Source organism: Amblyraja radiata, chromosome 8, assembly GCF_010909765.2.
Source record: "Amblyraja radiata isolate CabotCenter1 chromosome 8, sAmbRad1.1.pri, whole genome shotgun sequence".
In the NCBI taxonomy this organism is placed as follows: Eukaryota; Metazoa; Chordata; class Chondrichthyes; order Rajiformes; family Rajidae; genus Amblyraja; species Amblyraja radiata.
In genome coordinates this window covers 38,731,731-38,758,582 of record NC_045963.1, presented here as the reverse complement: position 1 = coordinate 38,758,582, position 26,852 = coordinate 38,731,731, and the positions used below count along the sequence as shown (strand labels likewise).

Here is a 26,852-nt window from a genome sequence, read left to right as displayed (position 1 = left end):
CTAGAATTTATCTCAAATTTACTGATTTATAGTTAAAACTAGTGGATTTGTTTTCAGTGTTACCGTTTGAATGTAATATTGCATGTAGTTCTAAATATCTATGTAAAAATCAAATATTTCATATTTTTCTTTCTTAGAACTGGCTTCAAGCAACAGATTTGACCAAGGATGTGTATCATCACCTTGCCTATTTTGTACCAAAGATTTATTGCAGAGACTCCAACCCCAATCCACTTAATGAAGAAATGTTAGCTCAACATATTCTATTGGAACCGTTAGAATGGTACCTTTGTGGAGAGGATCCAGCTATGGGAATTATCAAACTTGAAAAGGCGAATAAGTCATCACAGCTCTGCGGACGTGTTTTCAAAATTGGAGAGCCTACCTATTCGTGCAGGTACTAAAATTGTGACGAGTTAAATTATGTGAATTCTACTTATGCACGCTTGGATATTTGGCCGTCAACGAACAAGAATCACAATCTAACACCAATGTTCTTTAATATTGGCTGCATTTTATGGGAAGGAATGGGCTCTGTTGACAGCTGCTATTTTATGTGGTCTTTGAAGCAGGGATTTGCTGTTTTGGGGTATCCAGCATGATTCTATCAAGAATGTTCATGTGATCAGGGAAAGAAACAGCATGGATTTTCAACCAATCAGTATCACAGTTGTTACTGAAGAGCACTGAATTTAAACTGGCAAGTATAAGATAGATTCTAATAATATGCAGGTAAGTTAATCAGTTTTGGAAAAGAAAACAGGCAGAGGACAGGAAAATAAATTATTGAATAAGCAAATCATGAGTAATTAAGGACTTTTACGCAGAAACATAGAAAATAGGTGTAGTAGGCCATTCAGCCCTTCGAGCCAGCCCCGCCATTCAATATGATCATGGCTGATCATCCAAAATCATTACCCCGTTCCTGCTTTCTCCCCATATTCCTTGATTCTGTTAGCCCTAAGAGCTAAATCTAAAGGGGCTGTCCCACTTGAACGTCATTTTCGCGACATAATTTACGCGTCACAACGCACGACGCGTGCGTCGTGATGTGCGCATTATGCGCGCATGGTGCGTGGTGACGTAGGCAGTGACGCACGGTTGCGCGCGGCGCCCCTGGATTTGGGGATTCAGGAAATCTTCGCGCGCCACCTGCGTAACGCGCAAATGACGCCCAAGTGGGACAGGCCCTTCACTCTTGAAAACGTCCAGTGAATTGGCCTCCACTGCCTTCTGTGGCAGAGAATTCCACAGATTCACAAATCTCTGGTTTTTCCTCATCTCAGACCTAAATGACCTACCACTTATTCTTAAACTGTGACCCCTGGTTCTGGACTCTCCCAACATTGGGAACATTTTTCCTGCACCTAACCTGTCCAATCCCTTAAGAATGTTATAGGTTTCAATAAGATCCCCTCCCATCCTTCTAAACTCCAGTGAATACAAGCCCAGTCGACCCATTCTTTCATCATATGTTGGTCCTGCCATCCTGGGAATTAACCTGGTAAACCTACGCTGCACCCCCTCAATAGCAATAATGTCCTTCCTCAATTTAGGAGACCAAAACTGCACACAATAGTGATGCAGTGATTCCCAGATCCTTAAAAATAAATTTAAAAATTCTTACTGATGTCATTAACACTCACTTGCCCATTAATATGATTGTCACATAGTTTGTAGAAATAGTGAGCACATACACTACAATTATGGGGTTTCTGTGGTTAATTGTACACAAACAGAACATCAGCATCCACTATATGCTTACCAACTAATAGTAAATCATGTTCACTTCCCAAAGATCATAATTTTGATTAAGTTTCTTTATGTTAATAATTTTCCTTAAATGGGTTTGCAGTGACTTGAGTTAGCAAGCTTTTTTATTTTGCGTTTGTGTAGTTCTGGGGGGGGGGGGGGGGGGGGGTCAGGTCGGGCCGGGTTTTTGTACCTTCCAAGTGCCTCAATTCAGTCCTCTCAATCAGCTCCTATTTAATATGAACATAAACTATTGGTGCTTCCAGACTGCACTTTGTAAACTTGGATGTTATTTAAAATATCAAATTAAGATTGTACTGCATACAAGATTGTTGGTTTAACTGAGGCTAGCCCCTGCACTGTATGCCAAGCAGCTCTATTAAACTTGGCACTTTATAGAGATTGTTTGCAGACAATTGTGAATGGCAAATTAAAATGTTCCAGTTTCTTTTACATTTTGGAAAATAATATCTGAGTCATTTCTTTGGAACATGTTGGATTCCCAAACTCTTCACAGAATCCTTCAAGGTCCAATTATATTTTTCGTACCTTACCGATGAATTACGCAAGGATGAAGTATCCCGATATTTATATGCCTCTCTCAAATTGAAACTAAATAATTTGTAATTCCCTTAAAAGGTGAAGGAGGAAGTAAACCATAAACAATGTATCTAGTGGCTTGACAGTTTGTGAAATGGAAATTCATCGATCATCACTCTTACGGAATGAATAGGGAAAATGTTGGAATCTCTAACTTTTATTAGGCTACTTTGAAAATAGATTGTACAGTCAATGTAGAATTATGAGGGAAATCATGCAAAATCTATCTGAATTTTTGAGATGTTGTAAATAGCAATACATGTAAGAGTTAATGTATTTAGATATCCAGGAGGCTCTTCAATAAGTATCACAAAAGATAATTATTGAACCTAACTTTGAGTGCCCACTGTTGGGGGAAAATATACTGGTGTCGACTGAATTTAAGGGACAGCATATAAATTAGGGGAAAAATTAGTCATTTTTGGGTTGGGAAGCTGTGACCCTGCAGGAATATAAGTCTCCACTGTTCGGTGATTAACAATGATTTCATTGAGAGGATAGAATATGATAAATACATGTCAAATGACAGTATTCAGTGAGAGGTGAAAATTTGGGGATGTGGACATATTGACTGAATGACAGATAAAATATTGTGGAAATAAGAAATTATCCACTTTTGGAAGAAAAAATAGAAACATTTTGTAAGGTCAAGAGTCGAGTGTTTAATTGTCATGTACGAAAAAGAACAATGAAATTCTTACTTGCCGCAGCACAACAGGTTTGTAAACATAGTGCTCAACAGATATCATAAGAATCAAACAAAACAAAAGTTCATTAAATTAAAAAAAAACGATACAGTGCAAAACCAAACAAAGGCCGAAGTCCTTAATGTAACATTTGGAGTTTAGTTGAAGTTCATAGTGTTCAATAGTATGATGGTTGTTGAGAAGAAGCTGTCCCTGAACCTAGATGTCAGTTTTCAGACTCCTATACCACCTTCCTGATGGCAGGAGTGAAATGAGAGCATGGTCAAATGAGAGATGGTGTGGGTGCTTGATGATGCAGGCTGCCTTTTTGAGGCAGTGTCTCCTATAGCTCCCTTCGATGGTGGGGAAGACAGTACCTGTGCTGGATCGGGTAATGTTCACCACTGTTTGTAATCTCCATTATTCCAGGCATTAAAGTTGCCGAAGCAGAATGAACTTTTTGTTGTACATGAGTGAGTGTAGATACAGAAAACTGCGTGTTTGCTTTCTGCCATTCCGCTTAGAATAAGATTCGTTATTTTGCTCCATTTCTATAAACCTTGTTGAGTTCACATCTGGAATATTGTATACAGGTCTGATTTCCTCAACCACTATAGTTGCAATTGAGGAAGTGCTGAGAAAGATTACCAGGTAGGTTGATGGAATACTGAATTTATCACTTGGGAGCTTAAACAGATGAGTTGGCATTCTGTGAGCTTGGAAAAATGAGAGGTAATCTTGTTGAATAAATTAAATTATTTCAGAAATTGACATGGTGAACACACTGGTAAAAATCAATATTTAATTGCTCTTACAAAGTGACAGTGAGCCTGCCTTCCACTGTGCAGCTGAGAGGGAATTTAAAGAATTAGACCACCAATGTTGGGTGGGCAAATATATTTCCAAGTCAGGATGGCGTGCAACCTGGAGGGAATCTTGTACGTGGTGATGGTGATGTTTCCATGTACGTTGCCCTTGGTGTCAGGAGTAGACTAAAAGAGTAACTGTGATACATTTTGTCGACAATGGATGTCAATCAAGCAGGTTCCTTTGTCCTAAATAGCATCAAACTTGTTGAGAATTATTAGCAAGTGGAGAATATTCCACCACATTTCTGTCTTGATGGTGGAAACAATTTGTGGTGTTAGGAGGTGAATCACTCACTTCAGTATCTGTAGCCATGGTATTTATGTGACTGGTCAAGTTGTTCCTGTGATGGTCAGGGATTTGGTGAGGGTAATGCTACTGAATTCAATGGTGGATAGTTAGATTCTCTCTTATTGCACGTGGTCACTGCTGAATGCTTTTACAGTGAGAATGTTACTTTTATCAACTCATGCCTGAACATTATAGGTCTTGAAGATAGACATGAAAAGCTGGAGTAATCTAGTGGGTCAGGCAGCATCTCTGGAGAAAAGGAATAGGTGATGTTTTGGGTTGAGACCCCTCTTCAGACTGATCATCCAGTTCTTGCTGCATTTGCAACTTTAAAAAGAGATTAGTCTTTATTTTTGCATTGTTTTGAGGTTTCACTGCTAATACTGTTTGTGATGAAGATGGAAATAAATGTAATGGATAGATAGTCTCACTTAATATATGATAACATATGGTGTAAATGACAATGCAATAATTCAGTTTGGACATGCTCGAATCTCGTTGTGGGACTTGAGTTACTCATTGTTGATGTGTTCAAATCATTCTCTGTTTGTGTGAAAGATCATGAGACTTGCTGATAAGATCTGCAGTATGACTTTAGTCCTTTTGTTTTCCCCAGCTGATGAATTGGTATCAAGGGATCACAATCCTAGGATCATCATGTAAAGGGCAAGGTCAGACGAATTTTTTTCAGAGGGCTGCAAATAATTGCAGATGAAAACTTAGCCTCCCCAATACAGCCATTATATCTGTACATCATGAAATGCTCTCCCCATCTCATCCAAAAATCATGCGATCTCCTGGCAGATTGGATAAATTGGCTATGCATGAGCAGAATTGTGTTTAACTTGCCTGATATTAAAGTGTTAAACATAATAAGATAAAGTGGAACAAATTGACATTGGAGTTACACCCCAATACGATGAGTAATGAATTCCAGAAGGGGAGTAAAGAAAATGCAGAACATTGTACTCATTAAGAATCTCTACCTGGTAGGGCTGCAGGAAAAATAGCTTTGGTGTTGCAAATATTGGAATCTCCTGTGGGAATCTTAAAAAATGTTGTTTTCCATGTAGCCAGGAGAGTGGAATATTCAATCAGATATGATCTGTGAATTATTTCAAAATTATGTGTTAAAATAATGTAAAGGATTTTATAACGAATCCTCCTCCTGTCCTAATTGCTCTGCTCTCAGTATTATTCTGGAAGAGAAATCTTTTTATATAAAATGTCTATGATACCTTGATAACATGACTTTTTATCTATTTTTATTGAAGGGATTGTGCAGTAGATCCAACTTGTGTGCTATGCATGGAATGCTTCTTGGCCAGCGTGCACAGAGAACATAGATATAGGGTAGGTTATTTTACTTTCCTTAAATTACTGAAGCAAATGTTTCTGTTCTGATTAAGTAGCTACTTGACAATAGACTTTGTACATAAGCCCTTTAGTTTATCAAAAAATCAAAAAACGGTTACATTAGTTCGTAACATCTATACATAACTAAAGCTCTGATCTTGTGCTCTTCCGGTTTGTGCGTTTTTTCTATTTGTGCAAAAACGGTACACGATAGAGCTACGATTTTTCGTCAGCTCACTCGCCATTCTCCTGTGCTGTGAGTGCAACACGTTTCCTTCCGATCGGTGGTATATTGTAAAAGTTATCGAGGTTTAAAAATCGTAAAAACCGCGCGTGCGCAGATCGATCTCCTCTCCTGCCAGTCAGCGCCGCGCGGATTAGTCTTCTCCTTTCACTCCCTGGGACGGTCCGCCCCTTCCTGCACCATCGCTTCTTTACTGGAGCTGAGGGAGGCCGGCAGAGGTCTCCTACCGGTCACAATTTTCGGAGGGACCGGGCGTGGTGATGTAGCCAAACGGAAAGAGGTAAATCTGATCCCGGCAGAGGAGAGCGTCCAGCGCCCGCTGTGAGTCCCAAACGCATTGCTTTCACAACGTCCCGCAGCTCCAGCCCCTTCCTCTCTGGTCCCCCTCGTTGGTCCCTGCCCCCTCCCCCGTGATACCCCCCCTCTCCTCCATGGCTCTTCCCCTGTCTTTTCTCCGAGCTCTCCCCCCGCCCACACGATGGCGCGGTCGTAGCTGCTGGTGCTTCTGGGCCGATCTGAGGCCTGGTTCTGAGGGCGCCGAAGCTGATGCTCCTCCGGGGGAAGCAAGGAGAGAGAGGAGTGGCAACCTCGAGATCCTGGGGAGGGAGAGTGGAGGAGGAGAGGGGATAGAGGGAGAGGAGTGGGTGGGGGAGTTATGGCGGGAGGGTGTGACTGAGGGTAGGGGAGAGGTGAGGGATTGGGGGAAGGTAGGAGAGGGAAAAGAAGAGGGAGGAGGGGGAATAGAGGACGAGGGGAGGGAGTAGAGGAGTGGGGGAAGGTAGGGAGGGGAATAGAGGGAGAGGAGGACAGTGGGAGAGGTGAGGAGGGATAGTGGGGGGATAGGGGGAGGTGAGGAGTGGGGGGGTGGGGGATATAGGGAGGGGAGAGGAGTTATTGTGGGAGGGAGTGACGGTAAGGGAAAGGAGAGAGGTGGGGGAGGAATTGGGGAGGGGAGGAGGAAAGGGTAATGAAGAGGGAGGGTGAAGAGGAGGGGGAGAGAGTGCTAGGGATGAGGGGAAATGAGCTACGCCTGTGCAGATGGGGGCTATGGGTGAGAGGTGGTATATTGCGTTGGGGGACCAAGCCTCATGTGTGACAGCGACCCAACGGGTCCCACTTAGTCTAGTGGATGAATAAAAGCCATTAATCGGGGAAGGATAATTTCCCTCTACCTCGAAAGGAGACTCAATTTCCTTCCACTAACACTCTCCATCGTACGCGGTGCTTGTCCATGTCCTCAACAACTTCTCTTTTGACTCCTCTCACTTTCTCCAAGTTTAAGGTATCGCCATGTACGCTCGCATGGCCCCCTAGCTTTGCCTACCTTTTTGTCGGTTACATCGAACAATCCTTGTTCCAAATGCACCAACCCCCAAATCTTTCTCTGCTACATCAGAGTTGTCATCTGCACCTGTTCAGAACTCATTGATTTCATTAACTTTACAATTAACTTCCACCCTCTGACACCTCTCTCTCCGTTCTTGATCTTTCTGTGTCCATGACAGGGGACAGACTAACGACTGATGACGACTATAAACCTACTGATTCTCACAGTTATGTGGACTCCACTTCCTCCCACCCTGTCTCTTCCAAAGACTCTGTCCCCAGTGCTGTCAGAGATGGAACCCTCACCCGCATCTCCTCTGTCCCGCAATTCTGCTCTCGCTCCCTCTTCCCCCAGGTGGAACAAGGACAGAGTTCACCTGGTCCTCATCTTTAACCCCACTAGTCTCTGCATCCAACACATCATCCTCCAACTTTTCTATCACCTCTAACGTGATCCCACCACCAGTCACATCTTGCTCCGCAACTCCTTGGTTCACTCATCGCTTTCCACTCAAACCACCTCCTCCGTAGGTACTTTCCTCTGCAAATTCAAGTGATGTAGCACATGTCCCTGTACCTCCTTCCTCGCCTCATCCAGGAACCCCAGTAGTTGTCCAGATAAGACAAAGGTTAACATGCACCTCATCTACGCTGAACACTTGCTAACAATTGTAACTCCTTCCCATTCCAATACTGACCTCTGTGTCCTGGGCCTCCTCCATTGCCAGAGTGAGGCCATACACAAACTGGAGGAAATAGTTACATTTCTTCCCAGTTGGTTATTACACAACTGAGCAGTTTGAAAAGAATGAACTTCAGAATTGAGTATTACCAAGTAATTAAATAATGTTCAGCACTCCTTTTGCTTTTATTTTCCTTTATTTCTCATTTTTATTGAGCACACTATTTCCCCTCACAACCTATGTTCTCATCATTTTCAGAAAATCCAGATCTCTTCAAACTGCATAGTTTCTCACAAAGTTCTGCTTGCACCTTGTATGAGTTTATACTCATGACTCAGCTCAGCACATCAGTTTCGTTTTTTTTGCCCCGTGTTGATTCTTCTATACTCGATGCTGCTCTTTATCACTGCATTTGCCACTCTAGTTAACGTAGACTTTCCCAACTTTATTGCCAGTAATCCAAGGTTTTGCATTTTAAGAATTGAAAATCTGCAGATGAAAATAAAAAGTTAGACCAATAATTGCTGGAAATACTAAGCAGATAGGGCCAATTGCTGTGGTAAGAGAAACTTAGCTAATAGTCATACAACACGGAAACAGGTCCTTTAGTCCAACTCATCCATGCCAACCAAGATGCCCCATCTAAGCCAGTCCCATTTGCCCATGTTTGGTCCTTAAAAACGTTAAATCTTTCCAGTTCATGTTCCTGTCCAAATGTCTTTTAAATGCTGTTAAAGTACCTGCCTCAACTACCTCTGGCAGCACATTCCATATACCCAACACCTCCGAGTAAAAACATTCTCTCTCAGATTTCTATTAAATCTTTCTCCTCTCACTTTAAACCTGTGTACTCTGGGCAAAAGACTCCCTTAGAGTGCAGTCTCCCTATCCCTCTCTCATGATTTTATACACCTCTATAAGATAACCCCTCAACCTCCTGCGCTCCAAGGAGTGAAGTCCTACCCTGGACAACCTAGCCAGGGCAGTCACGGTGGCGCAGCGGTAGAGTTGCTGCCTTACAGCGAATGCAGCGCTAGAGACCCAGGTTTGATCCCGACTACGGGTGCTGTCTGTACGGAGTTTGTACTTTCTCCCCGTGACCTCCAAGATCTTCGGTTTCCTCCCACAGTCCAAAGACGTACAGGTTTGTAGGTTAATTGGCTTGGTAAATGTAAAAATTGTCCTTAGTAGGTGTAGAATAATGTGAATGTGTGGGGATCGCCGGTCGGGGCGGTCCCGATGAGCTGGAGGGCCTGTTTCCGCGCTGCATCTCTAAAACTATCTCTATAACTAAAAACCTAAAAAAACCTCCCCCTATAGCTCAGCCCCCTAGTCCTGGCAATATCCTTGTAAATCTTCTCTGCACTCTCTCCAGCTTAATGACATATTTCCTATAGTAGGGTATCATTTGTAACATTTACAAATCTTTTATTATATATCATTGACCCGAGATTTTCTGTCCACAAAGCTGTTTTCTATAGCATCTGTTTTTATTTCCACAATTGATCTCTCTCTCAATGTTTGCAGCCTTTTCCACCATCTTTAAAAAGCCCCTAAGACCCTGATGCAGATGTAGATTTCTCTTCTAATTTCCTCCTTTGAGTTGGGAAAAAGAACAATGACTCAAAACCATGAAGGAATTTGAGGGATTTTGTTAAAAATGCCCCAACAAATATTTTCTGTAAAGCGGTAAAGTTAGATTTTGTTGCATCACCTGCCAGGTGCATTCTTAATTGATGTGATAACTGTTAATAAGAATCAACATGTCATAATTGTCATGCTTCAAATTAATGGGAATGATGGTGGAATTATATTCTTACTTTCTATTTCTTTGAATTTGTTTTTCTAATCGGGAATAAGATTCATATTTAAATAATTGCTTTTTAGATGACGACATCAGGTGGAGGGGGTTTCTGTGACTGTGGAGACACTGAAGCCTGGAAACAAGGTCCATATTGTCAAAAACATGAACCTTCTGGCTCAGAAGCTCTGGAAGAGGTATAGTATATTTTTTTGATGTTATTTCAAATGGTAATGTTTCTTTTAAAATATTTAATATAAAGTCTATTTAAAAAATATCAATACTTGGATTATGGGCACTCTTGGACGATCCTGTTGCTGGGCCATTTTGAAGGACAATTTACCTTGACAACTAAAGGAGTCAGACAAACACATCGATGTGGAATTTGAGCCACAAATTGGCGAAATTGAGAAGAGCAGCTGTTTTCCTTTTTTATGTCAAAAATCATCAGTGAATCGACTTTCAGTTGCTATTAGAACTCTTAACATGTTAGAATTTATTTTTATTTACCATGTTAATTCTTGTGCTTTGATATGCGTTTGAATTGAGTTACATTTTAAATCCCTCATTCTCTCAGGATCCACTGGAGCATTTATCGGAAGACATAATTGGACGTGCCCATAATATTTTCGCAATTGCATTCAAATATGCAGTAGATATGCTAACATGGGTAGAGGAAGAGAGACTGCCTTCCGGATTAGAGCCACTGTAAGTATTAGCAGTGAACTGCAAATACGTCCGCCACCGATTTTCCGGCAACTGATGGTCTGGCACCTCCTTTAATCCGAACAAAATTTAGAGAGCCCACTTGAAATCACCCACGGAAGTCCCCCCCTGAAAATGTGGCACTTATGAACCCCCAAAAGTGAGGCGGCCGAACTCTACCTCACCAGGACTTCTGTGGCCAAACCTCTGATCAGCGGGTCGAATTTGCCCCCACTGGCCTGGCCTCTGGAACTCTGGCCCATCCGGAGCCGCCAGATCCTTTCCCATGTCGAGTTCCAAAGCCGGCGTTGTGGGCTGCAATTCTAGTCCCCCGGAAGCTTAGGCAGACCGTTCCAATATTGTTCGACTCCTCTCGGAGGCTGTGACCTCTTGGTGGTGGACCTGTGGCTGAGATGATACTGATTTCCAGATAAAAGTTCGTTTGAAAATTGTTTAAGAAGGAACTGCAGATGCTGGAAAATCGAAGGTAGACAAAAATGCTGGAGAAACTCAGCGGGTGAGGCAGCATCTATGGAGCGAAGGAAATAGGCAAAGTTTTGGGTCGAAACCCTTCTTCAGACTGATGTGAGGGTAGGGGTAGGGGGGCCCGAAGAAGAAAGGAAGAGGTGGAGCCAGAGGGCTGAGGGAGAGCTGAGAAGAGGAGGAGAAAGTAGGGACTACCTGAAATGAGAGGTCAATGTTCATACCTCTGGGATGCAAACTGCCCAAGCAAAATATGAGGTGCAGCTCCTCCAATTTACGGTGGTCCTCACTCTGGCCATGGAGGAGGCCCAGGACAGAAAGATCGGATTTGGAATGGAAGGGGGAGTTAAAGTGCTGAGCCACCGGGAGATCAGGTTGGTTATTGCGAACCGAGCAGAGGTGTTCGGCGAAGCGATCGCCAAGCCTACGCTTGGTCTCACAGATGTAGAGTAGCTGACATCTATAGCAGCAGATGCATTCGATGAGGTTGGAGGAGGAGCAGGTGAACCTCTGTCGCGCCTGGAAAGGGGGGGGAGGTAAAGCGACAAGTGTAGCATTTCCTGCGGTTGCAATAAAAAGTGCCCGGAGAGCGGGTGGTTCCGGTGGGAAGAGACGAATTGACCAGGGAGTTACGGAGGGAGCGGTCTCTGCGGAAAGCAGACAGGGGAGGAGATGGGAAGATGTGGCAAGTAGTGGGATCACTTTGGAGGTGGCGAAAATGTCAGAGGATTATTTGTTGTATGTGACGGCTGGTAGGGTGGAAGGTGAGGACTCTGCCCTTGTTACGAGTTGGGGGATGGGGAGCGAGAGCAAGTCATGGGGTATAGAAGAGACCCTGGTGAGAGCCTCTTCTATAGTGGAAGAGGGGAACCCCCGTTCCCTGAAGAATGAGGACATCTCCGATGCCCTGGTGTGGAACACCTCATCCTGGGTCCAGATGCGGCGTAGACGGAGGAATTGAGAGTAGGGGATGGGAGTCCTTACAGGAAGCAGGGTGGGAAGAAATGTAGTCAAAATAGCCATGGGGGTCAGTGGGTTTATAGTGGATGTCGCACAGTAGTCTTATCACCTGCGATGGAGATAGTGAGGTCAAGAAATGGTAGGGAAATGTCGGAAATGGTCCAGGTGTATTTGAGTGCCAGATGGAAGTTAGTGGTGAAATGGATGAAGTCGGTGAGTTGTGTGTGGGTGCAGGCGGTAGTACCAATGCAGTCGTTGATGTAGCAGAGGTAGAGTTCGGGGATAGGGCCCTGGTATGCCTCGAACAAGGATTGTTCAACGTACCCTGCAAAGATGCAGGCATAGCTAGGGCCCATGCATGTGCCCATATATTTGGAGGAAATGGGAGGAGTCAAACGAAAAGTTATTAAGGGTAAGGACCAGCTCTGCTAGGCGGAGGAGAGTATCAGTAGACGGGGATTGGTTGGTTCTGCGGTCGAGGAAGAAACGGAGGGCTTTGAGACCCTCCTGGTGGGGGATGGAGGTGTAGAGTGACTGGACATCCATGGTGAAGATGAGGGAATGAGGGCCTAGAAAACGGAAGTCCTGGAGTAGATGAAGAGCGTGTGAGGTGTCTTGAACATAGGTAGGGAAAGATTTACCCAGGGGGGATAGGATGGAGTCGAGGTATGTGGAAATAAGTTCGGTAGGACACGAACAGGCAGAAACAATGGGTCTGCCAGGACAGTCAGGTTTGTGGATTTTGGGGAGAAGGTAAAATCGGGCTGTGCGGGGCTGGGGAACGATGAGGTTGGAGGCTTGGGAGGGCAGGGAGCTGGTGTTGATGAAGTCAGTGATGGTGCTAGAGATAGTGGCCTGGTGCTCGTCTGTGGGGTCATGGTCCAAGGATAAGTATGAGGAGATGTCTGAGAGTTGGCGCGTGGCCTCAGCCTTGTAGAGATCAGCGCACTAGACTACCACAGTATCTCCCTTGTCGGCAGGTTTGATCACCCAATCTGGGTTCTTGCAGAGCGAGTAGAGGGCTGTACGTTCAGTGGGGGAAAATTATCGCTTTTCCTCCTCTGTTGTTGCCTGCTTTCACTTTTTTTTTTTTTTGATTATATCCCAAACTTTAAATATGTCATAAATGCTACATTATATTGAAAGATGCTTGAAAGATGCCACACATCCTGTACGCAGTTCCTTCCTACGCACTCTTTACATGTCATTTATCTCTTCCTGCAAAATAATTGGATTGAAGCAAATTATACTATCTGTATGAATGCTTTTTAACCTGAATTTCAGCTTGCATCATCGAGCTTGATGTTGCAATTGAAAATAATTGATATTTGCACCTAATTTTCAGAAACCGGTTTGCCAGTGGGATCATTAATACAATTATTGTATCTCTTATTTTCCCCTTTGCCGCCTTTAGAAAAACAGTGACAGCATTCATCACAATCGCCAGCACTTTGGCAAACACCATGCCATAAGTCAGCTGAGCTGAAATCAGCATTGCAACTTCACTTACAGAAGCATTCCTCCCTCAATGCTGATCAATGAGGGCTGAAAGCATTGTTTACTCAGGTCCACTTCTGATTCCCTTTATCCCACATTTCCCATGGTCCTTTACTGCTAATTTCACACCGGCTGCATGCTGAAATCATTACATCTTCTAGATTGTTGGCATCATTAATACTTGTGTGGCAAATCGTCAATATACTTGCTTTTGTGCCTGCAGTTAATGCTTAAGTAACCTGATCAGCTGTGGGCCTACCACAATTGGGTCTCAGACTGATTGATTGACTGAATTCCAGCACGCGTTTTCAAGATGGATCAACGCGTGATATCTTGTGCTCTTGTAACTAACCACATAAGAAGGATTCATTTCTGAATGCTCCATTTTCTCACTGTGACATTGTGAAAATCGGGCAATTTAGCTGTTGTGAATTGCAGAATCCGAAGCAGGACCTCAAAGGAACTCCCAAAAGCTGAAAGACCATCAAGGAAAATGTGAAATCCATGTGTTGCTATTAGTAAATATTTTCCAAATAAAAACATTATTTTTACCTGGTAATTTGTTGTGAAAACTTTGTGTTCTATTTATTGAAAACACTTGATATAATGTGCTCATTGATGAAAATAAATGAAGTATTTCAAAATGAAGGCCAAAAGGTATTTTTAAATTCAGGTATTGTTTTTTTTCTTTAGGGAAAAGGAAGACACTTATTATTGTATGTTATTTAATGATGAAGTCCATACTTACGAGCAGGTGATTTACACCTTGCAGAAGGCTGTGAACTGTACACAAAAGGAAGCTGTTAGTTTTGCCACTACTGTGGATAGAGATGTGAGTTTTCATTTTTGTGTTATTTCTTGCCTGTAATCTCCAAACGTTATGTAAACAGCTGCAATTTGAAAACACTGACAGGGAAATGTTAAAACCATTGAACTGATTGATGTTCCTTGAGGAAAAATTTGGTATAAAGTTGAAAATCATTCGTATAAGTTATGCATTCCACTTTTTTATTTTATCCCTCTTTACAATGTCCATGTTATATATTGGCCTATAATCTTCCAAGGTTGACAGAGAACATTTAAAATAAATATTGTCACTCATTTAAATATAGCATTCCATCTCTCTATCCCTCCCCCATCCAAGTTGCACCAGCTTCTCATTTTCACCCAACAAACACTAGTCTGAGGAAGGGTCTCGACCTGAAACATCACTCATTCCTTCTCTCCAGAGATGCTACCGAGTTACTCCAACTTTTTGTGTCTATCTTTGGTTTACACCAGCATCTGCAATTCCTTCCTACACATAGTAAAATGTTGATAATCTGCTCTCCCATTTGGTTTACATGGTGGCTATTCCCTCCATTCCCTTTAAATTGTCCAATTTCACTCTTTTTCCTCTGCTGTGTTATTTAAACATAGTGAAGACAAAATATATTGGTTTATTCGTGGGAATAATGTTTAATAGTCTAGAAAATGTGCTCAACAGGCACCACCAAAGTCCCAAGGATACAGATTGTTTGGGTTTTAATGTAATTTGGTTTAGTTGATTGTCTGTGATCACTATTTATTTTATCTGCTTTTTATTACAAATGCTCCCTACTTTAAAATACTTAATCTTGGACTGATGCCAGCTTAAAAAAATTGCAAATCATTATAAAGTATAAGTGTGATCCCCTTTCCTTTTCTCTCTGCACAACAGAAGCTTAATTAGTCAGCTGAAGTTTACAGCTCACCATAAGGAAAGCAACAAATACAATCCAAGCCCTAACATTGCACAGCAGTTCTATCATTGGGAACAAAGTTGCAGAATCCAAAACTCCAGATAGGCAGTCAGATTTTATGTCTAAGGCAACTTTGACTTCTTGATCTAACCCAGAAATCCAGATAAAACTCTTTGTTTAGTTTACTGATAACTGCAATTGGAGTTCTAGATGTGAAAATTTCACAATTAATTTAACTCTTATGGTATTTTAAGGGTCGTAGATCAGTTCGATATGGTGACTTCCAATATTGTGAGCAAGCTAAAACAGTAATAGTGGTGAGTAAAAATCTAACTTCCCTCTCAAAATGTACTATGTATTTATTAAGATACCCAATGTAAATAGTTTGATTAATTGATTTTTTTTCCCCATATTTTATTTGCTTTAGAGGAATACTAGTCGACAAACCAAACCGCTAAAGGTGCAAGTGATGCATTCATCTGTTGTTGCACATCAGGCATTTGCCATAAAGTTGTTAATATGGCTGAGCCAGGTGATTGGTTATTCCGGTAAGAATTATTTAAAAAAAAAAAAAGCTTTTTGGCACTAGGTTGTAGTTTTAGGTTCAGGTTTATTATTGCCACGTGCACTGAGGTAGAGTGAAAAGCTTTATTTTGCATGCTATCCAAACAGATCAGATATACTATACATAAATAGAATCAATTCAATAGAATCAACTCGTACAATAAATAGAGCGAAGGGAAAGATACACAGTGCAGAATATAGTTCTCAGCATTGTAGTGCATCTATAGACAAGTTCCATAGACAAAGTCCATTATCAACAAGTGGGGCAAAGGTGAATCGGACAGTACCCTAGCAGAAGCCTGATAAAGAGAGGAAGAGGTTGTTCCTGAATCATGGGGTGGGACAAGTATTTTATTATGCTGGCTGTTTTTCCAAGGCAGGTGGTAGGAAATCTGGTTTGTTATTTGATGGCATAAGAGGTGAAGTGTAGGTGGTGGTGAAGTGTAGGTGGTGGTGAAGTGTAGGCGGTGGTGAAGTGTAGGCGGTGGTGAAGTGTAGGCGGTGGTGAAGTGTAGGCGGTGGTGAAGTGTAGGCGGTGGTGAAGTGTAGGCGGTGGTGAAGTGTAGGCGGTGGTGAAGTGTAGGTGGTAGTGAAGTGTAGGCGGTGGTGAAGTGTAGGCGGTGGTGAAGTGTAGGCGGTGGTGAAGTGTAGGCGGTGGTGAAGTGTAGGCGGTAGTGAAGTGTAGGCGGTGGTGAAGTGTAGGCGGTGGTGAAGTGTAGGCGGTGGTGAAGTGTAGGTGGTGGTGAAGTGTAGGTGGTGGTGAAGTGTAGGTGGTGGTGAAGTGTAGGTGGTGGTGAAGTGTAGGTGGTTGTGAAGTGTAGGCGGTGGTGAAGTGTAGGTGGTGGTGAAGTGTAGGTGGTGGGAAGTCTGGTCTGTTATTCGATGGCATAAGAGACGTTTTAAAATTCCTGATGTACAGGTTCAAGCCATTAGATAATTGGGTTTGCCAACCAAGTTAAAATGTTGGAAGATAGATGGAAACATTCATTGTGTAAGAAGGAACTGAAGATGCTGGTTTAAACCAAAGATAGACACAGAAAGCTGGAGTAACTCAGCGGGACAGGCAGCATCTCTGGAGAGAAGGAATAGGTGATGTTTCGGGTCAAGACCCTTCTTCAGTGAAGAAAGTCTCGGCCCGAAACGTCACCCATTCCTTCTCTCCAGAAGTATTAATTGTCAGTGTTTCAGAATTTATTTTTGGTCACTACAGCTCTCAGTAGTCTACTGGCAATTATTATCAATTCTTCTTTTATGCTTTATGCTACCAACAAAAAACTGTGAATGTAACGTAGTTTTTTTATTTAAACTTGGCTTTTCTACTATTTGCATTGTATTTGAATGGCAAAAATACTCTGAATGGGAAGTACTTTCACGTTAGTTATAGAATAATGTGTAATCAACTCAGCAACAACAAGTGGATTTTTCATTAAAATGGTTCATTTATTTTATGAAACGTTTGCTCTGTCCAATTAAGGTGGATTGAGGCGAATATTGTGTCAAGTAGGGTTACAACAAAGACCAGATGAGGACCATTCTTCTCTCATTGATAAATTGATGCTGAGTGACTCAAAATTATGGAAAGGTAATACTATTTTTGATTGTTTGGTTTTTATACATTAAGGGAATGATAGGATGTGGGGTTTGTGCGGGAACATGTCCTCCGAGGTATACAATATGCTTTTGAATGGCCGAGGGGCTTATTCCTGATTTATTTCAAGATCTTATGTTCTCTTTCATTTTATGTGACACCATCTAGTGTAAAGCAAGTAAAGAGAAACCCAAAATAAATACATAGTGCTGTAAAGACATTACGTCTGAGAGGGTCTATCAATTATCAATGCCAGATAGCAGCGAAAACAGCTAATTTTACATTGCACAGAGAATTGAGGAGGAACTACTAAAACAAAAGTAATATCTCTGTAATAGGATTGAGCCACAATTACCATGGTGATAAATTGCAGATGGGCCCATCTGGTTGACAGATTAATGAAAGTAGTTAGAATACAAAGGGATATGTGGAAGTTGGGAAATACAGGTCAGAGCTGTGTGAAATGCCCAGCAGGTGAAGCAGAGTGAGGAATGAGATTAATGGAATTAATTTTTCGGATGGACAACCTACTGCAGAACTGGCAAGTTCTAATATAAACAGAAAGTAAATTAATTGAAATTGTTAAATTTGGTATTGAGTTCCAAGGGTTGAAATGAGCCCAGGCAAAGGTCCCAATTTGCAAAATATACCTTATATCATGTCAGTTTAATGTGTGATCTCTTGGAGGTTCTGAAATAGTTTTCTGAATAAATTCTAGACATCATTACCTCTATCAAAAGTTTTTTTCCCTGAAAATGAAAATATCTTATTGCAACACTTATTTTACAAATTCCACGATTTCCGTATTTATAAATTATGGGATCACTTCTATCTATCCAACACATAAGCTTGGAGTTTTCGAACATTGATTGTTCCTCTACGTCTCAATCTATCCATTGTCTTTTTAATTCCTTTCTTTCCATTGCAGTGATTGTGAATATTGTGGTTTCCTTTCTAAGTTTCTTGTCCTTTATAAAGATCTTGGTGGGAGATTGCAACCTTCATGTGGTCCGCCCTGATTCAACGAATGCAATCAACCTGGCGTGCACGATCAAATAGAACAAGTTGTCCCACAACTTTAGGCTGTGCACGCCATACGCAAGAAGAAGAAGTTCTTAAAGCCTTGAATGTTTAGCTAGTCTTGTCTATCATATAATCAGGTCTCCTTTATGCCGTTATGGCCTTTGAGCAGAATTTATTTTTTTGAAGATCTATCTCTTTTTATTCTTCTTTTGTATTCCAGGCTTTGGCATACAGTATGTGAATTATCCACATGCCCTGATGTTCTTGTTATTTTTTTTGACAAAAGGATTTAGTTCAGCTGTTGATCTACAAAGAGTTAAATAGCCGATTTTAAAAGATGTTCATCACTCCTTGATTATTGGTATTTTGTTGTTGACTATTCTTGTAAAGTGTTTTGTTCCTGGAATGTTAATATTACCTTTATTGTTATATGTTTTCTGAACTTTGCTCTTATCCAGTCTTTGTTTTATCTTGTAGTTGTTGTCCCCTCCACTTTCTTTTCAACTTTAATGTCTGTACTCCAGTCATTTTTGGTACTTCACTTTTCTTAGGAGCTTGTTTCCATCCCATGCTCGATGCAGCGTACGTTATGGTTATTCTCCTTCCTTTCCAAGTACTGTTGCCAACATCTCATGAAGTGGAATTCTCTCCTTCACGTACCATTCTTTAAACAATGCATTTACTTTAGTTTCTGCTAACCTTCAAACAAAAACTAGAGTTTCAAAATTAAGGTCAATGCTTTTAGATACCGGGGGAGGGGGAGGAGAAATGAACACAGTTCATAATTTTTGCAAATCATTCTCTGAAACTTCATCAACTGAATCTAATCATCAACTGATTCTAATGCGTGTCCACATCATTTAACTATTTAATTAAACATTAGGTTAATTAAAGATGAAATCTTGAGTTATTGGTGAATCCTCATCTGTTGTTTGCAAACTTTCCAATGCAAGTTTCATTCTTTAAATATATCGGTGAAGGTTGAAGTACAGCAGTAACCAATATTCTTGAAATCCTAGTTCAGCAAAGATTGATTTTTTTGCTTGATGTCAGATCATGAAGGAGATAGATCATGTAAAGGAATAATGGTACCAATTATAATTATCAGTGTTGGTGCGAGTTGCTTCAAAGTGTGGCAAAAATGATTTAATGTAGCAGTTTCATGTAGTCATGTCTGCTAATCTGGGGAAATAGATTTCCTTTTATTACAGTAATATAATTTTTTTCGTCTTCATTCTCAATGTTTTTCCCTGAAGAGAGATTTATTTTTTCAACAGGAGCACGAAACATATATCACCAGTTATTTATGAGCAGCCTTCTGATGGATCTGAAATATAAAAAACTATTTGCAGTCCGATTTGCAAAAGTAAGTGAAATATTGAATGATGTTCAATATTGACAATTTATATGAAGGTTAATTCTCTGACAAAACTAGTTTCTAATTTGATAACTTAGTCTGTTGTATTTGTAATGTTAAGCATTTTCATTTAGTTCTTAACTGAATTTACAGGATTTTTTAGGAATGGATCAAAAATATAGATTGCTCTGTTATTTACTGTGTATGCTATCTTTAAATCAATTTAAGGAATGATTGCTCCAATTCTGGGTCCTGGATAACTATATAATTTTAAATAAGGATGCATAGAAGCTGGGTTAAAATATCTTTATTGTGAATTGTTGATATAGAATTTGCATGTTAATTGCCTCATTTGTGTTATGGCTATTAATTTAATCTTTGAAACTTTCGGTTGAGGTATCATTTATTTTAATCTGGAATTAATTTGAAAAAAACGTTGATGTAGTTCACAAAAGAATGAAATTTGACTTGCATATCAAAGTCGTCACTCCTTGGCTGATATGTAGGGAAACTAGATGTTGTCGTGGTTTAAAATCATGCTCCATCATTTTTTAATGTGAGACTTAAACTAGATAAACTGCCAGAATAGAATAATCGCCATACGCAGATTTGCACTGTTAACAATCCCAGCTTTTGGCGTTGTGTAAACTTTAGTTATTCTGATTCTCAAGCAACCTTGCTCTGAGGTCACAAGATAATTGGCACACATAAATATGTTGGATAAGGAGTTAAGAAGCTCAGTTGCTGTGGGATACACACCTTGACATGTATGCCATGATTTGTGATTGATGTCTCTCACAAGTGTTATTCTCACAAACAATGAGGCTTCTCAAGTGATAATCCCAGAGGTCCTCTGAGCATGGTCAGTAGGTTAGACTGAAGATCTTTTCAACATTTAAGGAGATTTGCTTGTGGTGGAAAAATGATAAGAATATCCAGTCCTAATAGTTGATTATGCAAAATTTGTCCTCGCACCCATCCACGTACCCATGTAGCCTGTGTGGCTATATATGAAATTGATTAATGTTACTAAAGCTGAAATTGAGACATCTGAAAACGAATGGCCAATGCAATAATGCATTATGTGAAATTAATACAAAGGAGTGTTTTTTCCAAATTTCCCATTTGAACTTTCAGTAAATCTCTTTTTGCTTGTAGTTGAGTGAAAGTTTCTTTACTCATTTCTAATTAAATCTGCAGATGATTATCTCCCCCCCCCCCTACTTTTTTTGCCATTAGAATCTTAATAAATAGATATTAAATCAGCACATAATTTTGAGGACAATTTGGACATGACCTGGAGGTGAATTTATCTTGTGTTTAGAATTACCAGCAATTGCAGAGTGATTTTATGGAAGATGATCATGAGCGGGTAATGTCAGTGACTGCTCTGTCTGTCCAGCTCTTCACTGTCCCAACATTGGTGAGTACAGTGGATTTTCATTCAACTTATTCTTGTCCCCCTCCTTGCCTCTTCTCTGCCTTTTCATTAGAGCTATGAGAGGTTGCAGACTGACTATGTGAATGATGACCATGAAAGAGAGTTCTCGGTTACCGATCTCTCAGTGCAAATTTTCACAGTGCCTTCCTTGGTAAGTAATAATTCCACTTTGATCCAGCACAGCAAGATGTATTGGTATTACTTATTATGTGAACGTCAATTTGCATTGGTTTTTCTCAATTGACTTCTGACACACAGATCAGAAGATTTTTGTTTTATAGTTATACCATTTGAGGTGGCAGATTTGCCAGGGAACTACAACTTGAAGAGTTGGATGGTTTTGGGTGGTAATGGATGCTGATAATAAGGATATCTTGTGCAGTGACATTCTGTGTGCAGAGATTCGGATTGAGGAAAAGATCATTATTGTTTATCGATTTTCCAATCTTGTGATGGTCATTGTGTTTGCATGTTAAGAAAAACAAATAGAGAAAGAATAGTTGGGTGCCATGTCCTCTACTTATGATTCAATACGTCAAGAAGGAGAAATATGGAAGAGAAAACAAGTTCTGCATGTTGGTCACCCAATATAGTTATACCAGCTCTGTTGGTAAGCATTCAGAACCTTTTGATTGTGTTTTGAAAATGCCATAGATAGATTTTACCAAAAACTGGAAAAATATATCGCTTTTGTCTTCTTCCATGAAATCTTTTATTAACTTTTCTTCCACATTGTACGCACGTTACTGATGCAGTGCATTGCTACATTTGTGTTCTTATGAACCTGGTGTGATGTATCAGTTCTCTGAGGACTATGAATTAATGAGCAGCAGTTTGGTATTAGTTTATAAAGGGCTGAATGTTAATTCTGTTTCAGAATGCTTTATTGCTCGTTCACTGTAATGTCTAGCTCAAATATAAGGGCAACTATAAGGTAGCACAGAATGATAGAGCCATCTGTGCTCTCGGGCTCTATAACAGCTCACTGTGCTTCTCAATCCATTTGTTTCCTTGAGAGAGTTCATGTTGAGTGTTCTTGTTCCAATCTTCAAAGGTGATGGCAAGTCTTGTAATGTATATTATTTATTAGTGACTATTTTGCATGTAGTGGGAGGAGAAAATGCATTTTTGTGTTGATCTGTGAAGATTTGAAAAATTATAGCTTCAGTGAATCAAAATTGTTGGGGGGTGATATAACAATTCTGAATGCTGCAGCAGGTAGATTTCTTGCCGTTTCTCAACCGGATGTTGTAGCAGTGGGTTAATTGTCCTATGTACACTGGAATACTGAAACCAGACAAATCAATGTTGTCTGGATGTACTTTGTAAATTAAGTTTGATCTGCATTAAACTCACTTCACAAAACTGCCATTTTAAAATTTTAATTATTGATCCTTACTTGGTGACCATGGTTTGGGAAGTTGGTGAATATACAAATATATAATCTAACCTATGAGATTGAAATGATAGCATATTGTAAGAACTTGATTTCCTGCAACTCACTTTGGAAATCATGACTGCATATCTTTTTCACCAGTGCTGGTTTGTGCACCTGATTCAATGGATAGGACCGTTTTAGGTCAAGACCCTTCTTCAAACTGGCAGACTTATTTTTATAAACTAGCATCTGCAGTTCCATTGTGTATACTACATGACTTTTCTACTTGCCTTTTACATAACAGTCAGAATCATTGAAGAACACCTTGGGACATGGTTGAATCTGGAAAGATGCTCCTGGGAGTGGCCTTCTAGATATTACATGCAGTTGGGCATGTCCTTTGATTAATTATTGGATTGTAGTATTGTGTGTGAATTTAAGTATTTTATATCAGTTTGACTGATAATTTAATATGAAAACAGTGTTCCATTTTTATCAGCAAAAGTAGCACGTAAAAATATTGTATGTGCTGTACTTTATTTAGCAAAACATTCTAAAAAAAACCCTGAAAATTATAATACACCAGTGTTACCTAAGATGAACTCCCTACTTTCAATGTGTGTTCAAACGATGGACTGTTTCTAGATTCATCATATTTTGACTTGCTGCCCATAACTGATCAGAGCTTAAATGATGAGGGGCTACACAGAGGCAAGTGCTTGTAGAGTGTTAGTCATCCGTTGCTGATGATGCCAGAAAACACCTGCAATTAAACTCAGTTTTCCAAAGAGCTTTGTCCTAGACCCAACTACCATAAGTTGCTAAATCAATTCCTTCATAAGATCATAGGGTATAAAAATAACATCCAATCAGAGGGCATGCAACACGGTCATGTTTTTTTGCTTGATTATTATGGAGTTTCTGCAGTTGAAAAACATTTACTGTTAAAATTGATAGGTCTTTTGCATTTTAGGCACGCGTGCTGATAACAGAAGAAAACCTCATGACAACCATAATTCAAACTTTCATGGATCACCTGATGAGACAGCGAGATTCTCATGGTAGATTTCAGTTTGAAAGATATACAGCCATACAGGCCCTCAAATTCAGGAGGGTACAAAGTCTCATTGGTGATTTGAAGTAAGTGTAAAAACATCAGCCAATCAGAGCATATTTCAATAAAAATGTCTACATGAGCATTTGATAAATCCTTCCATCCATTTATTGTGGTTGTATCGAACTTAACTGAGAAAAGACGTATATGATGCACAATAATACACCAAATTTTGCTCGGAGTTTACATCCCCCCCACTCGTAACAAGGGCAGCATTTCCTGCGGTTGCAAGGGAAAGTGCCAGGAGAGGGGGTGGGAAGGGTGGGAAGGGACAAATTGACCAGGGAGTTACGGACGGAGCGGTGTCTGCGGAAAGCAGACGGGAGGGGATGGGAAGATGTGGCCAGTGGTGGGATCTCGTTGGAGGTGGCGAACATGTCGGAGGATTATTTGTTGTATGTGACGGCTGGTAGGGTGAAAGGTGAGGACAAGGGGGACTCTGCCCTTGTTACGAGTGGGGTGATGGGGCGTGAGAGCAGAATTACGCGGTATAGAAGAGACCCTGGTGAGAACCTCATATGCGGCACTCAAATACACCTGGACCATTTCCGACATTTCCCTACCATTTCTAGACCTCACTATCTCCATCACAGGGGATAGACTACTGACCGACATCTACTATAAACCCACTGACTCCCATGGCTATCTGGACTACACTTCTTCCCACCCTGCTTCCTGTAAGGACTCCATCCCCTACTCCCAATTCCTCCGTCTACGCCGCACCTGCACTCAGCATGAGGTGTTCCACACCAGGGCATCGGATATGTCCTCATTCTTCAGGGAACGGGGGTTCCCCTCTTCTACTATAGATGACGCTCTCACCACTTGCAATCGCAGGAAATGCTACACTTGTCGCTTTACCTCCCCCCTTGACTCCATTCAAGGACCCAAGCAGTCTTTCCAGGTGCGGCAGAGGTTCACCTGCACCTCCGCCAATCTCATCTATTGCATCCGCTGCTCTAGATGTCAGCTGCTCTACATCGGTGAGACCAAGCGTAGGCTTGGTGATCGCTTCGACCAACACCTCCGCTCGGTTCACAATAACCAACCTGATCTACCGGTGGCTCACCACTTCAACTCCCCTTCCCATTCCGAATCCGACCTTTCTGTCCAGGGACTCCTCCATGGCCAGAATGAGGCCCACCGTAAATTGGAGGAGCAGCACCTCATATTTCGCTTGGGCAGTTTATACCCCAGCGGTATGAACATTGACTTTTCTAATTTCAGGTAGTCCCGGCTTTTTCCTCCCCTTCCCAGCTGTCCCTCAGCCTACTGTCTCCGCCACTTCCTTTCTTCTTCCCGCCCCCCCCACCCTCACATCAGTCTGAAGAAGGTTCTCAACCCGAAATGTTGCCTATTTCCTTCGCTCCATAGATGCTGCCTCACCCGCTGAGTTTCTCCAGCATTTTTGTCTACCATTAATTTTCTTATAGTCACCTTGGCAGTCAAATGATGTATGGATTTAATGTCACAATCACAGGAAATAAATGTTTAATGGTGTGGAATATCAGTTAAGATGTTCGGAAGCAAAGGCATGAACACAAAATCTGAATTATTTGCACAAATGCTGCTTATCATCATTCTTTTTCACTTGTGTGAACTATTTTGCTTTTGGCTTCAAGGAAAATGGTTTATTCATTTTACTTAATTTGCAATTAAGCACTCTTTTTACTGAAGGAAGCAATATTCAATTGGGTGTTGATATTTGAAAAATCTTATTACAATTTGCATTGCAATGAAATAGAGGTATCTTTGTTTTGAAAACCTCCTTCATTTTCCATTTTCAAATGTGGTGCTCTTCTTAGGTACGTATTGGTTAGCAAACCAACCGAGTGGACGGACAAACTACGAGAGAAATTTCTGGAAGGTTTTGAAGTCTTCTTGCAGCTTTTAAAGCGTATGCAGGTTGGTTTCACATTTTTATGTCCTATAAAATGGCAAATAATGGACCTCAACGTGGAATTGCAAAATGTTTGCATGAGAGTAAATTCCAAGTATGTGTAGATGGAAAACAGATGGTCAGTAGCCGTGGAGCTTGTCATTCTGCATGATATATGGAAATAAACTTTAATTTACACAACGCCTATCAACAATATGCATTGCGCAGGATTTCGTAACCACTTAAATACTTTTGCACGCCAGGACATGACAAGTTCCCACAAAGACAAGATTTTATTTTTAGTTAACCAAACAAAAATGCAGTTGTAGAAAGGCAGCCAGGGAAGCTTTCAAATTCAGGTTTTAGCATCCACAGTTTCACTTATTTCCAATTTTTTTCATCCGCAGTAAAGCAGCTCTAACAGTGTACCACCCACATAATGTAGCACTGAGTATCTGTTAAGATTGTATACTCAATACTCTGGAATGGCACATGGATTCATTCTGTGAAAGATTAATTCCCTTGTTCAAATCAAATACCATTTTATTTAGAAAAATGCATCTGGAATTTGTTTTTGCATCTTTCTCCTCTGTTTCAATTTAAAACCATGGCCATTTACATTTTTTTATGGCCATGTGTTATAATTTAAGCAGAGATAATTTAAACACAAAATTATCTGCAATGTTAATGGACTTTTAATGTTGTACTGTCCTTTTGTAGTTCGATGTGCTGCAAACTCTTGCAAATTGTGAGATTGTTAATGCATTTCTTAGTGAGTTGCTACAGTGCATCCTGCAGCTGAAGCTGTCAGCTGCATCCTGTATGGTGCCAAGCTCCTTGACTGCTGCTGAAGCTCCACTCATCCAGGCATCATCTACATGGAGCCATGTAGATGATAGATGGGCTTTAGGGATTTAAGGGATGCTGGATTTGTAGTTTTGTAGTCACATCGTGTATGGCTGCTCCAGTTTGGTTTCTGGTCAATGATAAATCCTGGAATTTTCATAGTGGCAGATTCTATAATGGCAATGCCATTGAATGTCGGGGAGTGATAGCTGAATTCTCTTGCTAGTTATCAATGACTGGAACTTGTGTGGAGTGAATCTTACTTGGCATCAATCAGCCCAGGCGTGGACATTGGACTGCTTCATTGTCCAAAGAGTCATGAATGATGCTACACATTGTGCAATCAGCTAACAGTGGTTGGGCCTAGTACATTACCCTGAGAAACTCCTGCAGAGATCTCCTGTGGCTAATAAAAGGCATCCAAACACCACAACCATCTTCCTTGATGCTCGGTATGATTCAAACCAGCAGAGGCTTTTATCCCGATTCCCATCGCAAGTTTCCCATTTAGTCAAGACTCCTTAATGCCAGACTCTCACAAGTGCTGCCTTTATATCAAGTGCACTTACTCTAACTTTACTCTGGCGTTCAATTCCTTTGTTCATGTTTGGACCAAGGCTGTAATGTCAGGATCTGAGGTGGAATCCCAACTAAGCTTCTGTGAGCAGATTCTTCCGTCGCTTTGCTGCT

The 26,852-nt window shown here is 40.9% G+C and overlaps 1 protein-coding gene across 3 annotated transcripts in view; it reads left to right on the top strand.

Annotated features, from left to right (window-relative positions):
* The window catches only part of ubr2 (ubiquitin protein ligase E3 component n-recognin 2), a 96,170-nt gene that overhangs the window by 5,036 nt on the left and 64,282 nt on the right, over window positions 1–26,852 (top strand). For 2 of the 3 annotated variants that reach the window (XM_033025580.1, XM_033025578.1), the window contains exons 2-13: window positions 138–397; window positions 5,471–5,549; window positions 9,693–9,803; window positions 10,184–10,314; window positions 13,945–14,083; window positions 15,227–15,289; window positions 15,400–15,520; window positions 17,011–17,118; window positions 19,425–19,513; window positions 20,998–21,096; window positions 23,297–23,463; window positions 25,243–25,342. In XM_033025580.1, coding sequence (XP_032881471.1) covers window positions 138–397; window positions 5,471–5,549; window positions 9,693–9,803; window positions 10,184–10,314; window positions 13,945–14,083; window positions 15,227–15,289; window positions 15,400–15,520; window positions 17,011–17,118; window positions 19,425–19,513; window positions 20,998–21,096; window positions 23,297–23,463; window positions 25,243–25,342 — 1,467 coding nt within the window. Of the gene's footprint in view, window positions 1–137; window positions 398–5,470; window positions 5,550–9,692; window positions 9,804–10,183; window positions 10,315–13,944; window positions 14,084–15,226; window positions 15,290–15,399; window positions 15,521–17,010; window positions 17,119–19,424; window positions 19,514–20,828; window positions 20,928–20,997; window positions 21,097–23,296; window positions 23,464–25,242; window positions 25,343–26,852 lie in introns of all 3 variants that reach the window. The other variant, XM_033025579.1, reaches the window with a different exon arrangement.